At 46.5% G+C, this 12,274-nt stretch overlaps 1 protein-coding gene across 1 annotated transcript in view; it reads right to left on the reverse strand.

Annotated features, from left to right (window-relative positions):
- Positions 1–209: 209 nt before the first annotated feature.
- The window catches only part of PTCH1 (patched 1), a 63,154-nt gene continuing 51,089 nt past the window's right edge, over positions 210–12,274 (reverse strand). The window contains 5 exon segments of the mRNA XM_030293404.1: positions 210–3,144; positions 3,676–4,231; positions 5,822–6,076; positions 6,628–6,727; positions 10,069–10,211. Of these exon segments, the coding sequence (XP_030149264.1) occupies positions 3,677–4,231; positions 5,822–6,076; positions 6,628–6,727; positions 10,069–10,211 (1,053 nt within the window). The 3' untranslated portion in view covers positions 210–3,144; position 3,676.

The raw sequence follows: 12,274 nt of genomic DNA on the forward strand, positions 1-12,274 counted from the left end.
GGGGATCCCTTTGAATGGTAATTGAGGAACTTTCTCGGTGTCAGAAAATAAAAACCTAGAACTTTTCATATATCAACAATGCCTCCATGAGGTAGAACAAGAAAGGATTCTTTAGCAATGTTACTAAGACAAATCAACAAAGTTTATGATGGCCTGACGTGCTGCCTACATAAAACACTGTAATAAAAAACATTCCATGAACAAAGACATAACCAACAAGTTATATTATTTTTTATTCATGTTAGAATTTCTATCAGTGTTTGAACATTAATATTTAGAGAGTTTGTACATTTTTGCCTTCCAAGGTTTAAAATGAGAACCACACTAGGTCACAAATGGTAACTAATACACATTTCACAATCACATGAATATTTACTCCATCTCACTCTCTTAACACTGTTAAGCATTTTCTTTTCCTTGCTGTACTTTACAATGAAAAGCGTGCCCCACTCATGTCTCAGCAAAGTTCCAGACATCATGGATTCATCACATATAAATTCTTTAAAAATATACTTCTGTCAAAAGACTTGATGACTACTATGTACACTACAAAAATAAATTTTCATATAAATAAATTATATGGCATACTTTTATCTTTGTAATTGAAATGACACAAACCCATTTCTGCCAAAATTGGCAGACAATGAGACCCAGTTTGAATATTTATTTCCTTTAAACTCCTTACACTAAAACCTACCATGAGTCTTTAATGAAGATGTTATATACTCTGAACTATTTAACATTAGTAAGCACTCTATACAAATAAAAATTCTGTTCAAAAGTAAAACATAGCTGTAATAGTGTTTCCAATAGAAATAAAATCCCTGCATTTTTTGTTATAAACTGGCATGACAAATACTGTAGGAAAACATTCTTATGATACAAAATTATAAATATCAGCAAAGATTTAAAAAAAATTAAAACATCCAAATGAACAAACAAGACAGACAAAATAAAACTATTTTAAAGAGAGAGAGAGAGAGAGAGAGAGAGAGAGAGAGAGAAATTCTAGTTGCCTGCCAGCCCCCGAGTTCTCCCTTTGCCAATGTGACTACGGGAGAAAGTTCTACACTGTGCAGAAAGCAGGGCTGTGCAAACTGTCATGCGCCACACAAGCTGGGCTCAGGAAAGGAGCGAGGAGGGCATGCCACGAGCCAGAGGGAAGCAGACCTCAGAATTTTGCATCATCTCTCTCCTGAACGCAGGACATAAGTTTTCTGAGCAGAGCTGGCTATTAGGTGGACAGACAGTGTGGCTGACAGAGGCACCAAACAGTAGACGTGGGCCCGTCGGGGCCCCTGGCACATTAACACACACACCTGGCGGCCACAGGTGGCTTACAATTAGTATCTTACAGTTTTGTGGCAAGTTTTAGGGTCTGAGGTCACTATACTGCTCGGAGCACTATCCCACTATACTACTGGGAGCCCATTGACTTTTGACTGAGATTTTCTGTGTAAAACAGGAGGGCACAATGGAAGCTGCCATTTTTGTGCTCCTACAGTAGCTTAGTCCGGGTATCCACTGCTTCCCCGACAGTTGCTGGTCTCTGGCTAAGAGCTGAGGAGGACCAAACCTCAAAGCAAGACAACAGAATCAATACAGAAGCAAATCTTTAAAAATAATGCCTGGTTGACAGATCTGCCTCTGTATACATTCTTCAGTGGGGTGTATGCAATTAACATCTCCCTGCTCTTCGATCAATGTCACATTGAAAGAACACTAATAAGGTTGAGAGGAGGGACACAGTTTATTTAGGAAGCGTGTACTCATAATGTTAACATTAACGCACTGAGAAGGATCCTTCTGAAGCTCTCATCCTGTAGAACTTCCGACTCCATACCACCACACTGGATGCTCACTACTTATTTTTAAAGAAGATACAAAGAGATCTAGAAAGCCCCACCAACTGTGCAATTTAGGAAGAGGGGAGTTTAAATTGTAGGAACTCAAAACATCACCTCCAGGTTTATTGTGGACCCAGAATCAACAGGTTTTTCCACTCATAGCAGGATCATTGTCTCCAAAAGATTTCCAATCTGCTCTTGAACGTTTGAGGGTGTGTGGGTGTGTGGGCGTGTGTGTGTGTGTGTGTGTGTGTCACAAGAGGTACAATGATGCTGCCTACTCTAGAGTAACATTCATGGCTCAGGTGAGGCTCACCACTAAGCACGTTCTAGAACTCTTTAACACCAATGAAGATGAACAGATGTTAGCTCTAAACCCTGAGGTTCCAACGTCCACCACAATGACCCACACAGCGGAGCCCATCTCCTCTGAGGCATGAACTAGGAGTGTCTGGATAGCAGCCAATGATCATAAGAGACGCCCTGTACCTGAAGCAAGTCGGGCAGAGGGATAAGGCGACATTCAGGGCTAGCTTTCCACCAGCACCAAGCAATAAAGATATCCTGACTCTTCCAGCCTAACTAGGGCAGAGCCCACGAAGGGTTACAGACAGTAAAAAGAAACAAAAAAAGAAAAAAAAAATCACAGTACAGTACATCGGGAAACCACACACGTGTTCACACGCACAGCCAAACAGAATCGCATCCAACTACACCTGGAGAAGCCACCGGGGTTAACGTACTTTCTTCATATCTGCTCATTAAACAACAAAATTATCACGCATAGCGTGTTTGAAAGTTAACAGTAACATTTCATACTACCACAGGGTTGTGATATGCAAATTTAAAATATTTTAAACAGAAACCTTTACAAAATAATCCTATTTCATAAGCAATATTTGCATAGAATTATACAGGTAAATTATACAATATTTAAGCAGCAGCAACATATGCTGAAATTTAAGACTAAGTTAAGCTTGGTTGTGGCACAGAGACCAATGTACAAATCAGGAGGGGCCCCGCTGTGGCCTCCCCACCGCCCACTCGGGGGGTAGGAGTGGAGAGAGCCCAGATCGCACTACTTTACATCGGTTCCTTCGTATATTACATATGTGTACACCTCTTAAATATTTATAGAACTATTTCACAAAATAATACAGTCGGTTACAGTAACACTGAACTGCTCTCCCGGTGCGCACATCCGTATAACTCTTAGCAGTTTTCTTCAAGCAGTTCGGGGGGGGGGGGGGGGGGGGGCTTCCAATCTTTGGCCTCTTTGCTTCAGATTTTACTCACCCTTTGAAAGAAAAAAAAGGAAGTCAAACTAAGCAATGGGTATACGAGTCTGTATATTCAGAAAGCACAGAAGTAGGCAAACTGCTCAGTGGTATTAGAACTCAGGCTGGGGGTGCTGGGTGGAGGGCATGAGAGGCTGATCTGGGGCCTGGCGACACGGATGTGTTCACTGTGTAACCGACGCATCGAGCTGTATGTGTGGCATACATACCTGTGGTGGGGCTTTATAAAGCCTGAAAACCAGGTGAAAGGTGCAGCTGTTAGCGTCTTTGTTAACTTGCACTAACCCTCAACAGGTGAGCAGCGAGGTGAGACACCCAGGTGGGGGCTCCATGGGCTCCCCGAGGATGTCAAAGCTTGGACATGGCATCCTTGCCAGGGAGATGAGAGGTCACTGGGGCTCAGTGTGGGACATACCAATGCCCAGGGGCTCCCCAAGGATGCAGCCTAAAGAACTCCCAGGGAGCTCTGCCCTCCGTTCCCCTGGGTGCCCCTCCATTGCTGCCGAGGCCCACCCACCAGCCGCACATACCTCAGTTGGAGCTCCTGCCCCGGGGCCTCTCCTCACATTCCACGTCCTGCAGCTCTATGACTTCCACCTTGGAATCCCTCCTCTCGCACCGGACGTTAAAAGGCACGTGGGGGTCCTCAAACAGCCCGTGGTCAGTCTCAGAGTAGTCCCCGTAGCCTGGGCAGAGACCCCCTCGGGGGTTCCGACCGGACCCGGGCCCGGGGGCAGGTGGCGGGTGCACGGCAACAGTCACGGACGCCGAGGCCGTCACAGTGGTGATGGGCTGGCAGTAGCTGGGCGCAGAGCTGCCCATGGCAGTGAATGCTGGGTGCCGAGGGTTGTTAGAACGGGCTCCCCGGGGGCCCGCACGGTCCCTATTGCTAGGGCCAGAATGCCCATCAGTAGAAATTTCAAAAGCGTCTCTGCGCGGTCTGTAGGGGGGTGGCCGTGAGCCTTCTCTGGGGGGTTCTCTCCGGGGCTGCTGGCCTGGCCGTCCTGGAGGCAGGGACTCTGAGTCCAGGTGGGGCTGCTGTCGAGGGTTTGAGGGTGGGTGATGTCTCGCTTCGGGATGGACCACCTGCAGAGGGCGAGGGCAGGTTAAAACAGGCGGGGTGCTAACCCCAGGCGGGGCATCGCCCCCCGCCGCTCCCAGCCTTCCCTTCTTGGCTCCGGTTCCCGCCGGCCACCCACACACAGCTCTTCACCAAGTGCTCAATCAGCCCCACAAATGGCTGGGAGAGGCCCCCGGGAGCCAACTGGGCCTTCCACCCACAAAAGAAAAACTTGTTCTTTTAGAACCTCCACGACGTGGCAGAGGCCTTATTTGGACCCTATGTCTAGGCTTTCTGTAGCACAGCTGGCCAGACACATACAGCTGCTGCCCATAAATGCAGGGCTGTGGTCGGAGAGCACCCGGGCTGCCCCCCTGTCGGTTTGCCACTCCACCCTGTGCCGCACAGTCAGATCCCAAGCTCGTCCTCTTTGTGAACTGCTGAGCATCTGGCTCCGGCTCGCACAAATGCAGCACGTCGGCAGGACTGTCTATACCTATGCTGTTGAGGGCGGTAGCCATTAGGAGCATATGCCTATTTGCATTTAAATTAACAACAATTCCAAATTCAGTCCCTTCGTGGCACTAGCCACATCTCAAGTGCTCAACAGCCACATGTGGTGAGTGGCTACTATACTGGCAAGCACAGAGGGAGCGTTTCCATCATCGCAGAAAGTTCCATGGGGCAGTGCTGCTCTGTCCGGTTGTTAGGAATCTGGTTTCTGGGTCTCTATACAAAGCATGGAGCAACACAGTGGCCACATCAATCAAAAGGACCGTGACCAACTTCAAAGTCGTTCAGCTTGTACCTATTTTTAGGCTCCCGCTGAACAAAACCAGATTCACACTGCAGCTCAGCAGGCATCGTCACGGGGGGTAAGAGGAGGAAAATTTAGGTTATTTGGTTGGCCTCTCTCTCTTTCATGGAAGGGCTGCTCTGGCCTGGGACTGGAATACCCATTTCCTGGAGGGACAGCAGGAGGCCCTGAGTTGGAGCAGCACGCGCCTTAGAACCTTCCTCGGGTTTTGTGTGCTGTGCTCTAGGCCTGGGGGGCTAAGGACATCCTAGGGAGCATGGCTGCGGCTCTTAGAGCCTCCGAGAAGGGGCTCCCAGGCTGCTTATGGCTGTCCTGAATTACTGAAGGCTAAGCTTCTCTGCTCCCTCCAGCTCCTTCTGGTAAAATCTTGGACATTAATAATTGAAATAATTTTGTACCAAGGGCAATTAAAGGTAACAGAAGTGAGAGGAAAAAAAAATCATTCTGTTGGCAATAAAAATACCACTACATTAAAAACAAAAAGTATTATTCTAAAATGATATACAGCTTAAAAAAAAAAAAGAAAAAAAGCAAAGCATGCTTTACCTCTGGCCCTTAAACTCAAATTATACTTAGCCCAAACAAGACACATACCAATGCTTTTTGTAGCTACTGTTACTGGCCCCTGCCCTTTTCAATCTATATGAGATAGAACCACACGCAACTCATGTTTTTATAGTTGGAGTCAAAGATTGGCAATTTCATAGGATTCTACCTAACCTATACTTTATTTTTAAATCCTATCTGTCTGGGATTTGCTGCATAGAGGAGGCAGGGGCTGGCCTCTAGGGTGACTTACTGTAGAGCGGGCAAACACAGGGTTTTCTGTGGCTTCCACGATCACTTGGTGGGCAGGGCCCCTGGTGCCCTGCTGGGCCTCGTAGTGCCGAAGCTCTTCGCTGATGCCCGACACTGTCGTCTGAGAACTGTACTCTGAGTCAGAGGAATCGGACCCATTGTTTGCATGACCAGGGGGCACGGCAAACCGGACCACGCTGGGGGGCGGCTCAGGGGAAGGGGTGGGCAGTCGGTTCAGCCCATTGGCTGGAGACACCTATTGAAGGAGATTCCATGTTAAAAGTGTGATCATCCATTTACCTGCTGGTCACAGTTAAAGTGCAAAGCACAGTATTTGTTCAGGGGTCTCTGCACCCATCCCCCGACTGCCCCAGCCTCTCCTGCTATCCCCTCCCCCACTCTGCCACCTCGAGGACCATCAGGCCTGACAGCTGGAGCAAAAGAGCTGCCCTCTGCTTTTACACTTTGGAAAGGCAGGCTGTGCCCCTCTTCCTTTGATTCAAGCCCAGATATTCATCTTGAGTGGAAAATGGTTCACTGATACCGAACTACACGACTCAGGCCGCCAATCAGTTGGTTTAAAAAACCCAAACAAAACTAGTCCTGCATCTCCCAAACTATTAAATTGAGGAGGAAAAAAGCCATAGTTTTTCTATGAAAAACATTTCATAATTACTGAAATATTTTGAAAAAGTAAACAATCAGCAATGTGGGTCTGCCTAAAGATCTAAATGAACAGTGACACAAGGAAAAACAGCATTCAGGTGGCCTGGGGACTGTCCATTACAGCCCGGCATAATTACTGACCTCAGGATATGGTCCAAAGAAGGACAGCAGGACTGGAAGCAAAACCAGTCCATTGAGAACACCCAGGATTGTTAGGATTGCCAGGACAGCAAAGAAATACCTTGAAGATAAAAGGGACACAGGAACATTCACTGTGGCAAAAGTAAGAGCAGCAAGCCTTCACGTGCCCAAATATTACACAGCGCATCAAAACCCCAAATTAACAAAACCCACACAGTTTAAAAGACTGTGGTTCAGCACGACATTAGTTTTTTTTCTCTTTTTACCTTGTGACTCTCGAGGACTACATTCCACAACCCAAAGTGTTAGTTCGTGAAGGGAAGAGAGAAAAATTAGTTTGTTAATTTGCTGAAATCTCCTGGCATGTAATGTTATTTATGAATGTGTTACACAAACACAAAAATATGGAATGTGAGCTGAATGGCTGAGCAGATTGGAAGCACAAATACAATGCAGAGGGGCCCCGTCCGTGAAAACCCAGCAGAAGCAAACAAATGAAGTGAAGGGTGTAGAATTTAAACAATTTAGCTCAGGAGGAAAAGCAGCCCACTTCTGCAGGCAGCTAATCCACTGTGAAATGCTTCAGCATCTTAGAGCAGAATCTCTAATTAAGTCTCTAGCGTATCAGGTAAGGCTTTCCCTGGGCTTTCATTAATCACAACTTTCTGCCTAGAATTCTGTGAGTTCCAGTTTTACCAAACAGCTCCAATTGCAACCTTTTTAGAACACAAGAACCAGCTTTCTGCAGAGAAAACGCTGCCCATTCTGTGTGGGGGAGGGCGGTCCACAATGAGGGGGCTGCTCTGCGGGCCAAGCTTTTGTTGAACAATTTAGCATCTCTGAATACTCTTGTTTTGCGTCAGCCAATTCAAACATAAAGGCCGCAGCACCATGAAGAAGGGGAGAGTGCGCAAGTGGCCCTGCTTTCCCACCATTGAGGGCTAAGGTCTGGGATCCTTCATGAATACCAAGGTAAACCTGTCAGCCCGGGAGAGCTGCTGGAGGACACTCCACACAGCTGGAGGGAGTGGGCTCCACGCAAACGTGCATTTCTGGAACTGAGTGTAGGGCGATTTTGCTGCAAGGAGGGGCTGCGGTGGGGGGCGGAGAGCTCAGGATGTTCTGGGAAGAGGGAGGGCAAGATATCTATCTGTTAAGGGTCCTCTTGATCATAAAACAGAACAGGCACCAAACTTTGCCATGACTATATATGTTTCGACATTAGATGAAAGGAGAGAGATTCCCTATAAAAACACAAATACCTTGCAGCTATTGTAAACACTAGAAACTTCTGAACTGCATTAGTAAAAACCAAGCCGCCAATGTCTTGCTCTAATGTAAACTGCTGGAACTTTAGGCTGAAGCATATATCAGCAGCAGGCATTAAGACATTTGCATCCCATCCATCTAACTGTAGAATAAACAGACCAATTAGATTTCTGACGGCTTAGCGTATACAATGTCTGCTCATTTAGTTGACCTCAGTGAGGGCTTTATCAGGTTAATCCATCCAGTTCTAGAAAATGGGAAGCCCTTTTAAGTGCTTGAAACAAGAACCCTGATATCTCTGGGAGAGAACAGGAAGCTATGGGTTGGATGAGAGCTGGGATTCTGCCCTCCATCGTGGTTCCCAGCTGGTTGCTCTAATTCTGGCTACGCTTGCCCTCTGTGTCTCACTTAGTGTCCCCACAGAGCTGAGTTATATTCTCTGAGACCCCATCACACTCAGTGTTTCCCATGGTTCTGAAGTGCCATGAACTCTCTCTCCCCCCAGAGACTGTAAGCTACATGGAGGCCGTTGGGGTCCACATTATTCGTTGTGTAAAATGGCACTGAGGTGCTTGTAACTGCATTGTGTCGAGTGAGGAAAAACACAGAAGAAACTCTGCTTGACACAGGGGTTTTATACCATAAAGAAACATCTACTAATGCCTGAATATGTGTGTGCTAAGGAAATAAAGGAAAAGCCAAAGTGAAGTTAAGAGCTGAAAATAAAACTCAGGCCAAAACCTTGATCTAATTTAGGCATACATCTATCTACCTGGTATTGGCAAACAAGAATGTACTAATTGGCTTGTTAGGTGATTAACAGTGTGTGCAGAGAAGACTGGCAGCCTGGGTTGTCACCTGGGAGCTGGCTGGAAATGCCAATCCCACTCTACACGCTCCCTGCACCCAGTGCAATCCGACCTGCATTTGCAGAGAGCCTTGGATGATTCATAAGCACTCTGTGGTGTGAGAAGTACTGGTCCACGATGCAAGAGCTATTTTACCTCTTCATTTACCCTGTACTAAACTACACACAGTAAACTCCGGCACTCCTTCAAGGAAGGCTAACTCTCTGTTGCCGAACTGCCCAACGGGTTATGGAGTATGCCACAGACCAATGGATAGATCTTTTTTCTGTAATAAGGGAACTTGGGCTGAAACTTTAAACCCTCTTCTTTTTACTTGAAAATCGAAGACCTATTACAGGCATGCACACCAAGAAAGCCTTTTTCTATTCTCTCTCCAGATTATTTGAAGCATCCCAAACAATGCAGTCATATTTGGTTCTGCTTTACCACGGTTCTAATTCTGGCCTTTCACTTATTGATGATTCTGGCCTTGTCCCTCCACAGAGCAGCACTGTCACATCCAAGAGTAAGCTACTTTACGATGCTGTGGAGGCTCTTCAGACAAGAAAATGGTCTTTCCCTGCAGTTGTCAAGTTTTTTTCAGAAGGAAACCTTGGCTCTCCTTTTCTACCTCACAAACTCGCATTCTTCATACATCTACCAGAAACTGCCTGCCTTGGGTTCCAAGAAGAAGTATCCAAACTAGGCCTGGATTTCAAACACATGGCACCAGAGTCACATACCCAAGACTCCCTAAATCTTAGTGAGAACTTGAATGTGAAATCTGGGCATGCCACCTTTGCTTCCTGAAAGAATAAAATGTAGGTGACAATTTCAGGTATTTTTAAGTTTTCTATAGTTTCGGAAGAGAAGTCAAGGTCAAAATTGGGCAGTTGAGGGGAACCCAGGTCAACGCCGGGGTGCTGGGTGGCCCTCTGGTTTCAAGCTGTGGAGCTGTCTTTGCTGCTGGCCACAGACTCTCCGTCTCTTCTCCCCAAGATGTTCCCTAAAAGGCCTCTAAAAAAGACCTTTTCCTTATACCTCTCAGCATATCTCTGAGTTAATAAACGCAAGAGAAAGTGGAGTCACAGACTGTGGTAATCATTTCACAATGTACTGGTTGGCATATCAAAACATCATGCTGTATACCTTAGACACTACGATTCTGATTTGTCAGTTATACCTCCATCAGTCTAGGGGGAAGGAGAGTAGAGCCACAATGAAGACATGCTGCTGTCTACCGGACACACAAGGAAGTAAGCAACAGAGATCCTAACAGTGGTAACAATTCTTAAAAATAAGGATTCTCTCCCCTTCTGCTTACCTGACAATGAAATCAAACTCAGATCCTGCCAGCATAAGCACTCCCAGCAGAGTGGAGACAGCGCCGTCCAGGACAGGTGCAAACATGTGCTCCAGGGCAAGCACGGCCCTGCGGTTCTTATCACCAATGGCTGTTAGGAAGGCCTGTGCAAGGAGAAGACGTGGGGTGAGCAGATGCCCGGAATGGGCCTGGTCCATGGTCAGCTTGGTCCAACATGCTACATACAAGCTGTTTTAATTGGTCTGTATGGACCTGTACGGACCTCCTCACAGCTTCCCATTTAGCTCCTGGGCTATTTAATCCGGGCTGCTCAGGTACCTAAATCTAGGCTTACGCTTAAATAACCTGTTCATGATATTGTATCATATTTGATATTGACGCAAATCTTGAACAACGACAAAAAAAGACAGAAAGCATATTTACTTTAAATTAAAAACCAAACCAAAACTATACAAAAAGGAGCAAAATGTCCCTTTATTCACTGCTACTCCCCTTGGTTCCCACCCCCCCCAACCTGAATGAGCACACAGCATTCACATGGGAGAGCTGTGGTGTGAGAATGACAGCATTCTTTCTGATTTTGTGGCAGGTCAAGATCTTACTTCCGAGTAGGCTTAGTTGAGGGTTGCATGCAACTGGGTGCTAAGTACATATTTCCTCGTGGATGACGTGGCATTTCTGTTGCTGTGTTCTCTAAACACCTTGGAAGTATCACAAGAAAAATACAGGACTTGAAATTCAAGCCAATTTTGGGGCGCCTGTGTGGCTCAGTCGGTTGAGCATCTGACTTCAACTCAGGTCATGATCTCGCGGTTCGTGGGTTTGAGCCCCGTGTCGGGTTCTGTGCTGACAGCTCAGAGCCTGGAGCCTTCTTCAAGTTCTGTGTCTCCCTCTCTCTCTCTGCCCCTCACCCACTCATACTCTCTCTCTCTCTCTCTCTCAAAAATGAATAAACATTAAAAAAATAAAAAAATAAAAAAGAAATTCAAGCTTATTTTAACTCCATGTGGTTATATCCCCACCTCCTTTACCTTCCTAAAGCTCTGCTAGGTCAAGAATGCTGTTGACACCAATTAGACTATTGGCTGGACAGTGTGACCCAGGACCATTTTAACGTGAGTCAGTTACTGTTATACCCTGCCTGGCCTTTCAGCGGGGCCCCAACAGAGAGGACTGAGGCTGGCACAAGTCCTTTCTTTGCCTGAAAGTTAAGGGCTGCCCTGGGACATGCTGAGATAAGACAGCTCGGGCACACTGCAGGTCACAGCCCCTTAAAAATCAAGGTCTAGGGGCGCCTGGGTGGCTCAGTTGATTAAGCGTCCGACTTCAGTTCAGGTCACGATCTCGCAGTCCGTGAGTTCGAGCCCCGCGTCGGGCTCTGTGCTGACGGCTCAGAGCCTGGAGCCGGCTTCCGATTCTGTGTCTCCCTCTCTCTCTGCCCCTCCCCCGTTCATGCTCTGTCTCTCTGTCTCAAAAATAAATACACGTTAAAAAAAAATAAAAAAAATAAATCAAGGTCTATAACACACTGGGGGCATTCCCATCCCTTGGGTAGCCTGTGGAAGAACACTAAGGTTGTTCTTCTGAGCAGATGGAGAAAGAAACGTTTACAAAAATGTGCTATGAGTGTCCATACTTTCTCTAAAGTGTATCTGCTCTTTTAGAGTGGGGCTGACTTTAGGGTCAACACAATTACCTTTCTTCTTTTGGGAGAAAAGCAACAAGATGGTTTGGAACCATGTTATTTTGTGCCATACTTGGGCCATGAGGCCACAGGGGTCAAGCAGGGTTTTATCATCTCATGTACAACTTAGGCTGTGGGAATAGCTAACTGACAGGAACCACTGATTCCCTGAAGAGTGCTCCTCACCAACCTTATTCCATCATTTTACACACCTTGGAAGAGCAGTAACTGCCTGCTTTAAATAGATCTTCACATACAGGATCAGGTAGGAACACCATATCCTAAGTGTAGAGAGTGTCTCAATGAAAGTGTGGGCTACCAGCACTGAGTGGGGGGTTACTGCTCGCAAAGCTGAGTTGGCTCTTGAGAGTCCTTAAATTCTTGGAATTAAACCTATACAACTGGTAGAAGCATTCCTCAATTGCTTACCCAGCACCGGTATGGACATTTATGTTCACACTACCTCACGTGTGAGGCCCAGGGTGCCACAACAGTTTGAAGGCTGCAGTTTTCATTTTTACT

The sequence above is a fragment of the Lynx canadensis genome, chromosome D4, assembly GCF_007474595.2.
Source record: "Lynx canadensis isolate LIC74 chromosome D4, mLynCan4.pri.v2, whole genome shotgun sequence".
In the NCBI taxonomy this organism is placed as follows: Eukaryota; Metazoa; Chordata; class Mammalia; order Carnivora; family Felidae; genus Lynx; species Lynx canadensis.